This window comes from Sminthopsis crassicaudata, chromosome 6 (assembly GCF_048593235.1).
Source record: "Sminthopsis crassicaudata isolate SCR6 chromosome 6, ASM4859323v1, whole genome shotgun sequence".
In the NCBI taxonomy this organism is placed as follows: domain Eukaryota; kingdom Metazoa; phylum Chordata; class Mammalia; order Dasyuromorphia; family Dasyuridae; genus Sminthopsis; species Sminthopsis crassicaudata.
The window spans coordinates 47036519-47050181 of NC_133622.1; the positions used below are offsets into that span (position 1 = coordinate 47036519).

The 13663-nt window shown below is 31.7% G+C and overlaps 1 protein-coding gene across 20 annotated transcripts in view; it reads left to right on the forward strand.

The window, feature by feature from the left end:
• The window catches only part of ADGRL3 (adhesion G protein-coupled receptor L3), a 1041133-nt gene that overhangs the window by 886325 nt on the left and 141145 nt on the right, over positions 1 to 13663 (forward strand). For 9 of the 20 annotated variants that reach the window (XM_074272799.1, XM_074272781.1, XM_074272786.1 and 6 more), the window contains 2 exons: positions 6036 to 6164; positions 12036 to 12053. The exons of 4 other annotated variants lie outside the window; for them this stretch is intronic. In XM_074272799.1, the coding sequence (XP_074128900.1) occupies positions 6036 to 6164; positions 12036 to 12053 (147 nt within the window). Of the gene's footprint in view, positions 1 to 6035; positions 6165 to 9999; positions 10060 to 12035; positions 12088 to 13663 lie in introns of all 20 variants that reach the window. 7 more of the 20 variants (XM_074272796.1, XM_074272797.1, XM_074272800.1 and 4 more) reach the window with 5 other exon arrangements.

Consider the following 13663-nt stretch of genomic DNA (forward strand, 5'->3'; position numbering starts at 1 on the left):
CAGATAGATATTTTGTACATATGTGTATATGTATGTATATACACACAAATATATGCACATATATTCTACACAGAGATATACGCATACATATCCCATTCAGTAATCAGTTATTCATTCAGAATCTATGGCAAAACCTTTAAGGATGATTATAGTTTAAAAAGTAAGAAAAAGAAAAGTGATATTGTAAGGTTCTGCCTGAATTCTTCATCAACTAAAACATGATCTTGAAAATTTGATCTTTTCAGGTTATGTCATTAAAAAAAAAAAATTCCCTTACCTGCCAACTCCTTTATTTTAACCTATAATCTAAAAAATCAAGCTATGTTTATCTATTTTTTTTCCTCCAGAAATAAAAATCCTGCTGTTGGAATGTAAGCTGATGGTTTTGTTGAAGATGCATGTATTTAGAATAGAAAGCTAATTGCTCTTCCGTAGCTTTATTGCAGGGCCAACACTTGTTTCTGTCAGCAAAGGAAGCAGGTATGACTAGAATACACATAGGGAGCAGCTCAGTTGATGAAAGGATAGCTATTTTTACAGAGCCATTTTCAGACCACAATTTGAGCTTATTACTTCTGCTAATTATGGGTTAAGAAGCATTTTTTTTCCTTCTCTTTACTAGTATTATTAGTTAGTATTTAAGTATTATTTTATGTTTCTCAAATATTGTTTATTTACTTATGTATTTATGCCAATCATCTCTATAAATTCTAATATAACTATATCCTTAACTGGGCCTTATTGATTATCCTGTTGAAAAGAAAATCCTTCAAAGTTTGTCCTATTAACACTTTTGATTCTTTTATGAGATTATATCTAATATTAAGCACTCCCAATAATGGGAGAAAACATTTTCCTTTTTTAACTGTTATAATGACCAAAAAAAAGACAAAGACATTTTACCAAATGGTGATGATGGCCAGTATTTTTTGGCATGTTCCTAATGTGTTTAGTGTGGAAAGCACACAAGATGGAGTTTTCAAACATACTAACCATATTAAGTCAGTTGACACTGTGGAAAAAGCACTGATGTGTTTTGAAGGCCTTTATGATTTCACAGTCACTAGAAGGGGAAATTTATAAATCAAACATTCAGATCAGGGAAAAGGAAGAGACAGGCTGGATGATGGCATCCTGGCAGATAGGATCAGAACTTGAAGTGGAGAAATAATCAAAAACAAAGTAAATAATGTTCTATGAGAAGTAAAGTACAAGGTACTCAGGTACTAAAACAAACAAAAAACCTTTACAAATAAGGGAAAAGGTTATGTTTAAGTTATAAAATTGAAAGCAAGCAAAGTCTACACAATGACACAAAACAAAATAATCACAGAAATAGAATGTATCAATGAGAAAATGGAAACATTCAATAAAATTTCTTTGCATGGTTAGCCTTTGTCTAGAGTGATATACATTAACTGACTTTCAGTACATTTGTTCAAGCCCTCAGAATCTACCATGTGATTTGAAGTAGATCCAGCTAAAGATGTCCTGTCCATATAAAAGTAGGAAGTCAATTAAATCCAACTTCCAAGCTCTGCCCTTACTCTCAATTTTAGAAATCACACTTATTTTCTCCCAATAAATTCTTCATGTCTTGTTAGGTTCCTGCTATTCAGATCCTCAATTGAATCATAATCTACACAACCAAAGTTGATTGCTGTGGCAATAATTATTTTGCTCTCTTAAACCGGTATTAAAATTAAAGATGGCAAACAAGAAATAATAGTAACAACTCAAATTGAGATCTTGTTTTCAGGAAAACAATTTTAATTTTAAAAGATAAGGGGATCGATGAGTAATACTTCACTTAACATTTTAGTGAGTTATTTCAGTTTCTCATGTAGTTTCCTCTATAAACAGATTTTTGATAATGACCATTTCAAAATGAATGTAGGGAGAGAAAAGCAAAACAAAAATCTCAGATCATGGATTTAAAATCAGGCTATGATACTCTATGTATTTTAGGCAATACTGTCCCTTCTGTGAGCTTTAGATTCCTCAACTGTAATACTGACTTCTAAGACTTTTTTTTAGATTTAAATCTGTAATCCTTAACAGCAGCAATCTGATTCTGTTATCTGTAGAGGCCGCAGATAGTAGGGGAACTCTGGGTGAGGTATAAGACCCTTCAGCCCAGATGGAACCTGCTGACATTGTCTAGTTTGGCTCCCCACCTCCCTTTGGTGTTCTCATCCTTCCTGGTATAAGACCCTTCAGCCCAGAGTTCCCCCACTATCTGCGGCTCTCTATAGTTTTCCCCTAGGATTTGCTAGGACTCTGAATAAACTGCTACAAAAGATGAATTTCTGCAAACTGCATATTTTTTGTTCAACTCTCTTTGCCATCTAAAAACACCTTGACATACTGCAGTGCTTTTATGCCATTGTTATTGGTCATTCTAAACTTAACTGCTCAGTAGCAGAACCATGAAGACAGAGAAAATCATATTTGGCACTCACTCCCCTTAGGCCAGTGGTGTGGCTTAGAAAATGTTGCAAAATATTTCTTTTAAAATAGAAAATAAAACAATGTGGGAGTTGAAAAGGAGTAGGAGGCATGAAAAGATGTAAAGAAAATTCACTATATTAATATATTTTTAAAAGCATCATCAGATTTACACTCATGGATTTCATCTTGCCTTTTTTGTGATTAAATCTTTCTTTTTCTTACATCCTAGGCCTATAATAAATTGAGTGATAAACACAGGAGCCGAAATATTGAGTCATCTGCTTCTTGGTTATGCTTGATTCTTCCCAGCTCAGTGTTCATGCTACAGTTCGTTACAGGAGACAAAATTGTTTCCTTATTCTAAACCACAGAGCATCTTCTTTTACATCAGTACAGAAAAAGTATAAGGCAAGGGAATATTTTATCTTTCAAGCCTTATATATAGCTGTATCTCAAGAAAGAAGAGTAGCATGCAATGTGAATAAGCCCTATCGCCTATTTTCCAAATAGTTCAGTTGGTGTAATGTATAGTAATATCATGTTTCTTTGGAGAGACTGTAGAGACAAGTAGGTACTAAAATGTAAAATTCAGCTTTCAAAAACACAGTCTATTAGGAGGTTTAGATGATCATCATATGAATAAAATTTTAGATAGGATCCTGATGACATTACAGAGAAGGTACAATCGATTTTCTATTTTGTTTTCCTGAAGTCATTAGTTGTTTAGACTGATTTAATTTTCTAAATAAATAATTATAGAGATCATTTAAACATGAAGATTGTAATTATTTTTGTTAGGAGATAACATGCTCACAGCACTTGAAACCAAAGGCTTAGATGATGAAGAATTAGTTTTTCCAGTTCTTTCCTTCAACATGCTATAGAGTGTCTGCTCTTGTTTATAACACTTAAACCAACTGTAGCCCATTAACATACAAATTTAATTTTTAATGAGATATTCTGATCTTTAAATGAAAGGCTCTGTAGTAAATATGCACTCTTTTAAGAGAAAATATTCACATTCCATTAGAATATGGGAAAATAACATCCCATTTTTGCGATCCATGGGTGACAGATATAGTTATATATCTTAACAAGATATAGTTATATATCTTGTTGGAAGGGCATAGTACAGAGAATTGACCTGGGAGCCAAGAAGGCCTGGATTTAAGTCATACTCATGATGCACTGTCTTAGTAATGCTCACTCAACCTGTAGTTCAGAAATCAAAAACATAGCCAACACTCGGGAGTGTCAAGCCGCATGTGGATTAAAATACAACTGAGAAATATTTTAAAAATACAAAACAATAAGACATAAATAGCATTGCATTTAAAAACTAAGTCAGTATAGTCAACAGGGATTTTTATATACAGATTAGTAGCCCACTGCTTTATGAATTACAAAGTGCCAAATTACATTGGTAGAATTCTCCTTTACAATGAAACAAGAGGTCTTGTGCCTCTCTCTCCTTATTACCTTTGCACAATTAAAAGGGAAAAAAAAAGTATATAAGATTGTTTTCAACACCTATACACATAATCTATGGATCCACTAAATTACATTTTATGTAGTCCAGGGTTATTTACTTCATTTTTTCATTATACATGTTCCTTCTCTCCCAAAAAAGAAAAATAAAACTGGCAATTTTTGTCATGCAGAACTGTACTCTGGGAAAGTAAATTTATAATCATCTGCTTCTCCCTTTTCCTGCTTTCTGACAGGGATAAAAATCTGCCATCATATATTTTTTAAATTTAATGTAGGTTATACTTCTCTAATTAAAAAGTGATTCTGGTAGCATTTCTTTGGTCCTCATATCATAGTTTTATTACCATCTTTTCCTTATTTTCATTCCTCATTATTTTAAAAGAAATATATGCTTCTAGTCACAGATTACCTCCATGTCACTATCAGAATAGATTTGACAAAAGTTTTTACTTTGAGCTTTCTCTCTCCTATAAATTAACTTGTGAATAAGGGAATGTTGCAGCCTGATCTGGCAATATGTTAGAAACCAAGGTGTATCTGTGTATGAGAGGATCTAAGACTAGGTTTTTATTTCTAGACTATCCTGACAGGATATTAAAACAAACATATGGAAAAGGGAAAATATCAATCAAATCTCTTATTTGGTCTTATGAAATAGAAACAAAATAAAAGAACTCTGCCAGAAAAAAACCTCTGGTCTTTGGACAGAAATCAGTCTTTATTTAAAAGTAACAGAAACAATAACAATAAATAAAAGCAATTCAATTTAGTCAAACTAGATTGCTTAAGTAGTCCATCTTTTGAAAAAAATGACTAAAGCTATGGGTTTTGGGGAAGATGCTACTACCAACTCTAGAAACCAAGAACCAGTCAAGATAACAATAATAAAAATATAATAGGGCCAGTTTTTAAAACTTCTCTTAACTGATTTTGATTTGACCAATTTTTTTTAAACTGACAGGCAGCATGATACAATGGCAAAACTTTTTCTTTATATTTATATTGTCTATATTTATTTTTTTGAATGTCTTCCCCATTATAATGTAAGCTCACTAAGAGTAGAGATTATCTTATTCTTTGTATTTGTGTCCCTAGCATCTAGTAGTACAAGGCGTAGGATAGATACTAACTACTTGTTGATTGATGGATTAACTGATTGGACCTGGACTCATGCTCAGTCTTTGCTATTTACTGTTTATGTGGGCAAGGCAACTAAACTCTCTGAACCCAGTCCCTCAATTGTAAAATAATGGCGCTCACCTAGGAATCCTTTTGAGTTCCTTTCCAGCTCTCAATTTGTGATACTTTGAACAACAGCTTGGTAAAATGATTATGAAAAAAAGTTAATTGTCTAATTGAGTACTGATTTGGGGTTATCTTTGAAATAAAGGATTTTCAAAGAAATTTACTGAAAGAAGGGAATACACATATAGTATTTAATAAATATGGATATATTGATTTTAAAAAGGAAAGAAAAAACCTAACATATGAAATGTGGTGGAGAATTTTTATACTATAAGGCTAACCTATTTTGAAGCTTTGTTTTGAAACTTAAAAAAACAAACAAAACTGCTTGGATCTCTTCTTATGTCAATAACTACTCACACCAAATATGAGCCCAGTCATAAATGTATTAATTCAGTTTTGTTTTCTGCTGTTGGTTCCTTTCACTGGAAAAAACAAACAAACAGAAACCTTGTCTTTCACAATGGATTATTGTACTGTTTTATGTTAGTCTCTTTCTTTCTGAATAATTTGTTTTCTTTGTTTTGGCTGTTGAATTTTGTTTCATTTACTTTAAACAAGCATGGAAGCATAACCTTGCTTATACCTTGAGAAAGCAAGTACCATCAATGTGGCTTTATTGGCATTTGAACCATTTTTGTTCTTTCACACTTGGAAAGTCTGTGCTCTGTTAAAATGTCTGTGCTCTGGTGCCATGTATTTTTGAGTCTAATGAGCTGGCTGCTAATCAAGACTATTTCAACTGTTGTCATTCTGAATGTTTTTCTTTCTTTCTTTTTTTTTTTTTTAAATCATATTTGCCTGATTGACCTTTTTTTTTTCCCTGTCTTTCTATTGGGCTGCTCCAGGAGCCATGGCTAATCATCTTATAACCAATGCTCTGCTTCGTCCTCATGGCACTAACAATCCCTATAATACATTGCTTGGGGAACCGGCCGTCTGTAACAACCCTTCTGTGAGCATGTACAACACGCAAGGTGTGCGCGAGTTTATCTTCATTTTTTTGAGTGACAGTCGCATTTCGCGTGGCTTTTAGGGGCACATGTTTCCTTTTTCTTTCTTTCTTTTTCTCCTATCTTTTCATTGTTTTGAAAACAGCTACAAAGACTTTTCCTGTCACATCCATCTAGATATATATTTTTTTCCCCATTTTCCCTAGGCTTCTCTCAGTATATGAATGGATTCCATGTGCTAGACATATCCCTGTTCCATCAAGATATGTTTTTCTTTGTTGTTTTGTAACCTTGGTTTGTGGTTTGTTAATTATTTCTACATTTGTTTCCTATTGTGAGTACTTTTCTTCATTAAATATTTCTTAATTAAATTTTCAATTATCAATATACATTAATTAAATTTACACATTCACTAAGAGAAGTGGAAATTATATTTAAGGTAAGTGAGAAAAATTGTGACTGTGGCATAAGAAGTTGATTTTTTTAGTTTTATAAGAAAGCTAAAATTTCAAGAATTTGTTTAGTTAGCTATAAGGTAGATGCAAGAGCAGAAAGTGTGACTTTGAATCAGGGCAAAATAAATTTATAAAATTCTAAAATAATAAATCTATACTCAGTTCTATGGAAAAAACAGTTAGTATGGATGAAAAAGGGAAGGAGTATGAAGACATCGGTCTGTATCCCAGTTCTGTCATGGGCAACTCAGTCTCTCTGCCTCTAGATTTCTCACCTATAAACTAGCGAGTTGGATTAAATAATCTCTAAAATCTTTCCTAGCTAAAAAATAAACAAAAATATGATTTGATATCAAATAACAGGATCTAAAACAATTGATTTTTCAAACTTTATGGGATATTTTTACCCTTATTAGTAAAGAAATTTTTAGAAAAAATACAAAAAACTAGATGTTCAAAAGGTGAGTAACAATAGTTTGGTTGATATGATCCACAGTTCACATTCATTTTGTCCCAATGAATACAATACAATTAAAATGAAACTTTAAATAAAGAGTCCTTAAAGTTGTTTGTGGTAAGATTTAATAGTATTTCAGTATTTCCAGGGGTTTTTTTCTATGTTTTATGCTCCCCAAGTAATAACCATTGAATATTTGTGTTTTTTTTTTTTTTTTTCCTGAGATACATTCTTAAATAGCAAGCAAGAAACTTAGAATATTAGGGGGTGGGGGGGTGTTTTAAAGCCTATTGCCCCTGATCATCTATACTAATTTGACTGTACCAAAATTCTGAGAATCACTTAGACTAATAAAAAGCATCAAGAACAATAGTTTGGATTTGAGCTAAGGAGAATATTTTAATTTCGGAAGTAATTCCTTGCAAATTCCTGTAAGTCCTCAAAGCCTTCATGGAACCTTTGAAGTTGGACAATATCTAATTAAACACCATATCTATGCTCAATTCAACATGCCTGACAGAAATCCATTACTTGGATAACTGAAGTAAGCTCTAACATTCTAGCTTGTGAAACAACCTTCTCCATTGCTATTATTAGAAAGATCTTTTTCCCTATGAATTTCACTAATTGGTCTTACTACTGTAATCATGTAAAACAAATCTACTTCATTTTCCATGCAACAATTTTTTGAAGATTTAAATATAGTTATAATGCTTTCCCACAGATTAATTTCATCTAGGCCTAAATATTTCTAGTACTTTTAGTTGTTTCTTGAATAATGTTTTCAAGGTATTCTCTTTTCCAGAAAAACATTTGTCAATTCATTTGATGTATTAAATATTTGTTTACGTGCACACACATACACACATGTATGTATTGTGTGTGTGTATGTGTGTATACATATATATGTATATATGTATACATACATATATTATATATATATATATATATATATATATTTTTTTTTTTTTTTTTTTTTTTTTTTTTGACTAAAACAACAATAAGCTTGCCTTCAGGAAGCTTGCATTCTAATGGGCAAGTGGATGCCTGTAATGTATTCAGGAAAATGTGATAAAAGATAATAGGATAATGGCAAAGAAGAAACACAATAGGTTTGAATAATAATTAAAGGAGGGGAATAATTTCAAGTTGAAAAGATTAGAACATCTTTGAGAAGATGGTAGATGGATCATTTCAAAAGGAGGAGGTATAAAAAAGCATCTGCATAGATACAAGATAAGTAGAAGAAAGTAAAAAGGAGGGGAGGAATAGACAGTGAGAGGAAAAATTAGGTAATAGTTCATTTTGGATATAATATAGATTATATGAAGAATAATAAGAAGGAAGAAAGATAAAATCTATCAAGAAGTGTTAATTTTATTTCCTAAACAACAGAAACCCAGTGAAAATTTCTGAGCAAGGGAATGAAATCCAGAGAACCATTGAGTAGGAAAATTACTTAGGAAACTGTATGAAGGTGAGATTGAATGGAGGGAAAGACTAGCAGAAAGAAGCCCATTTAGAGGTGATCACAATCCTAATCTTAGGAATTATACAATAATATAAGAGACCATGTAAACTCCTTGAAAACAGGGAGTTTCCGGGGTTTTTTGGTATTTGTTTTTCTGCCACTTAATATAGTACCTGGCACACAGTAGGTTTCTGACAAATGCTTACTAATTAAATAATAAATCAAAGACAGTGAGAACCTGAATCACAGTGGTTACATCATGAAAGGAGAAGAGCTAATGGATGTGAAGATGTTAAGTACAAAAAAATAATAATGATTTAGAAATCATTGAATTTATACAATTGTGGGACACTGAGGCAGAGATAAGGAAGAGAAATAAATCAAAGATGAAAGAAAATTTCTAGTATAGTGACTAAGAGAATGACCAAAAAAAATAAAGTATATGATATATCGGGAAGAGCAGCTTGGAGAGGGAAGACAATGAGTTCAGGTTGGGACTTGAGTTAGAAAAGCTGGCAGAACATCTAGAAGACAGGTTTGTAATATTTAGATTTAGTAGTCAGAGATGATAACTTAAGCCATGGGAACAGTGAAGGGAGAGAATGTTTAAAGAGAAAATAACAAGGTCGACAAAATCTTGGAAACACCTAAGCTAGAGAACTTGAAGATGAATCAATGAGAGAGTGGTTAGACCAACAGAAGGAAAGCTAACAAACAACATTATTATAAAAGCTAAAGGTAGGAGTGGTCATGTAACTACCATAGTACACAGGGTGACACTGTACAGAGTTCATTATTGTGTTTATTCTCCTTAGCTCAAGTCTAAGGTAATTAATTGTACATTGAATATTGTTAATCATAGTCTCTTGACAATCTGATTGGTTTTTGCTTGTTTGTTTTTTAAAATTTGATTGGTTTTAAAGTGAATCAAAACTAGCAGTTCAACAGGCACAGATACCTGTAATTGGTTAGACTTCTTGTCCCAGGTATTTTAACATATTTGGTGTTTATAGGCTATAGTTAGTTGTTTCTAAGCTATAATTAATTTGGGGTCTTTTTAAAGTTAATTGAAATTTTTATATAATTTTAAATTTTTATAAGAAAAAGTCATAGTTTTTATAAACTGATTTCCTAATATATTCATTGTTAAGAAATGTCCTTAAAAATAAATTTAAACCCATTAGATATATGGAAATTTGAATTAACATACAGATTTTGTTTACCTCAGAAGTCAAGTCTTAAATATTGCCACTAATGTCTTTTATTTTTTTATTACAAAACCAAATGAATTTTAACTTTTACTCCCAAAACTTTAATTTTTTTTTTCAAACTTAGAAATGGGGATACTTTGGCAACTGTATATTTTAGGTGCAAAAATGTTAAGAGATTTTGATAGTCTTAAGAATATTGACTTTCCCAATGAATAAGTGATAAATCATGGTGACTGTCATACTGCTACTAATTTTATGCTTTCAGATGAATGCACTTATATTCTAACTGGCAAGGGGAAATCATACATGAAATATAGGTGGCTCGGTATGTACTGGGTTAGTTTATATTGAATCACCACTTGGCACTGTTATATGGGTTTAATAAATCAGTTACATAGATTTAATCTTGTCATAAAAGCCCCAAATATTTAAACCCGAGAATTTTAATATATTTGACATATTAATGCTTTATTTTAAATAGATAGGCTTAACATCAAAAAATATAATTAGACATTGAGATTGATATATTTTTTTAAAATGTGAATGTAGATTTTTTCATCATTAATTTTTTTTCTATATGATTTTTTGATTCTATATGAAATTTTTGAGAATACTTTAAAGTATTTGGGGGCAAACTTATTAGAAAGTGAAAATTCTAGCATTATTACATTAGGAAAGTTGTGAAAAATCAATGAAAGAACTTGTTAAGTATGGTTTTAGACTAGCATAAACATTAAATAATTGAATAAAAAGAGTTATGTCTTTAGTGTAGGACCAATAAGAGGACATGATAGTTGGCTAATTTACAAACTTAAAAGATATGCAAAAGTATATATCCTGATATAGCCCCCACTGCAAAAGAGAGACTTGATTTTAAGTAAAAGTGGCTGCATGTAATGGATGTTGGAAGTCCTTTGGGTCTTAGACCCAACTCTGCCACTTTTTAGTTGTATACACTATAATAACTTGTATAAGTTGTATAAACTATAATTCACTTAGTTTTACCTATAAACTTTGAAGATAGGCCAAAACGTCAGCAAGATTCTTTAACTTTCTAAATTCTATAGTATAATAGAGGAGTTTTGAATGACCTGAAAATACTATAGAGTTACTATTACATTGGATTGACCCTTTCAAATTCTACAGCTGCTTTGAAGTTTGAAGTCTTAGCAATATTTACCCTGTATTTTGAAATAAAATTGGTCTTAGAGCAATTTTTTTAAAACAAAAGCTCACTCCAACTTCTAACTCTTCAAAATTTACTTTAACCAAGGAGGTTATTAAAACATAAATGATTATGATATAAATGAGATTGAGACCTCCTAAATTTATTGCACCATTGACCCACTTGGTTGTATTTTAATTACTGCAAATATGCTTATTCTAATGATCTGGGTAAAGTTTTTGGAAGGGAAAGCTTTTTAAAAAAATTTTTTTGGTATGAGTTTCTGGGTGTTTTTTTTTTTTTTTTAAAGAGGAAACAAAAGATATTAAATGTAAAATGTAAAAAATCTGTGCTGAAATAAGATTGTGTCACAAACCAGATGATAATGAATTAATTGTGGTTTAAAAATGTATATCTTTTCCCATATTTGTAGACATTGAATTACAATCTGATTTAAGCATTTTTTTCTTTTTTCTGGCAATAGCAAAATTGATCTAATTGATGCACATTTTGAAAGTATTTTTTTCCCCTTGGAAAGACATATTTTGATGTCTTTTTACATGTGTCAATATAAATAATTATAAACAATAAGGAAATTTTTGCGTACTTGAAAAGAATGGGAAAAAATATAACTTCAAACAAACAAAGATAGAGGGAAATAAGCAGTTGAAAAGTGTATGACATATTTTCACTCTCCACTGTGTAAATACAGGGTTAGATGTGGTTCCCATGGAAGCCAAGCCACCTCCAGGGATCTGACCTTGAATTAGATTTGTGGAGACAGTGAAAACTTCATTTGAATTGCTGCTCTTCTTGGTTTGTGTGATAATCTTAAACTTTCTAACAAGTATATTTCTTTGTGTTGAAAATGTGCAAACCTTTTATAGGAAGGATCTTTTAAGAAGCATTGTATTAGCATGCTTTTATGGGGATGTCTTATTTCTTGACTAACATTTTAGGATTTTTACTTCTAATAAATCATGTAACACAGACTCATGTATTTGGGGGCAGTGGAAATGATTTCTGTTGACCCTTTTTTCTGCATATCATCAATTTGCTTTTTACTCATGTTTCTTCTATTGTCGCTGTATGCTTACTTGTTGTTTTTCTTTCCTTTTCCTCATGCTGTCGTGTAGAGCCCTACAGAGAGACAAGTATGGGAGTAAAGCTAAACATTGCATATCAAATGTAATTTTTTTTAGTTCACTTTTATTGCATCACATATAGATGATGTAGTTATTAAAAACAGTTCATCTCACAATTTTGCAATCAAAAGACTAAAAACTTATAAATCTACTTACCTAAATATATGTGAATATAGATTAGACGCTTTTATTGTCTGATTCCTTTATTTGTGTCACATAATCAACATAGTTCTTGATTTTCATATAATTGTCCGTGTGAGTTAAATTGTTTTTAAATTAAGCATTTTTTTTTTTAATCATGATCTTTCATTATTTCAAAATGGCGCATTTCATCATAAGGCTATGTTCTGTTTCAAGTTCAGTGCACCTACTTGATTTTGCTGTGGCAGTTTCCAATCTGCAATTCCATGCATTGATAACATAAATAACAAGCAGGGTTTCAATGCATAAGTCACCCCACCATAATCATCCAACATGCTGTCACAGATTCAGCAACAATAGCCACCCATCACATACAGTCTTTAAAAACATTTACTTTTTGTTTCTTCTTAACATTGTGAATTGTCTACCAGGTACTTTCTAACATGAAAATAAACAGCTTCATTCTATGTCTGTGATGCCACTAGTTTTAGGCCTTTGCTGTTGTTTTTGAAATGTCTATTGTGAGAATTCAGAGGATGCGCATCCAGGATCCTTGAGCAATTGACATATTGAGGCCATTTCACCATAACTGGACACTGTAAAGTACAGTCCTAGATAAGCAAGAGAACTGCATCTATATCTGCATCACAAATATAGAATGGATGCTCTATTTTCACAAGGTAGCAGTGCATTGAGGAGTATCTACAGTGATGTAACCCTTAATCAATATTTGCAGTCAAGAAAACTACTCGTTTCTACCTTATTGGCTAAATGTAATTTGTGATCATTTCTGGTAGTTGCATCTGAAATTTTTTACCAATAGAAATGAAAATGCCATGTTTTTTTAGATATCTATTCATGGGATAGCAAAACTCATGAAGATGCATGGAGCTATATGTAACAGCTTCCTTTATAATTAAGGATTTCATAGCAGCTTTTTTCTTCCAAGGAAAAATATTCAGAGTATCTCAAAAGTTTTAGTGAAGATTTAAGGTCAAATATAGCTCAAAAATGCATCAAGACTTTTGGGGTACCCTGTATATGTAAATGAACTCCACCAAGCTCCTTTCAGTACAAATGTTTAAAAGTCAGAGATCAATCAGGATTTAAATTGAGCCTCTCCTATTGATATTGTTTTATTGATGATTGGGTAATTGGGCGTCCATCTTGCCCATCCCTTCTTTTTGAAGCAAGGATCCAATTACATTCAAATATTCAAATGGATCTGATCTCATTGATGTAAGCATTCCCTCCAATGATGCAGATCTTACACTATCCATTCCTTCCATTCTATGTGACTTGTTTATGATCTCTATAAGGAACCACCTACCTTAAGGTTTTCCTTAATTTCTCTTGATATCATGAACGTATCAAGATCCTAAATAATAACAGTGGGTACAACATATGCTAACCATGAAGGTGCCTATAGCAGGAAAAGAAAAAAAAAAAAAGAACAAACCAAGTCCAGATAGTTCAAA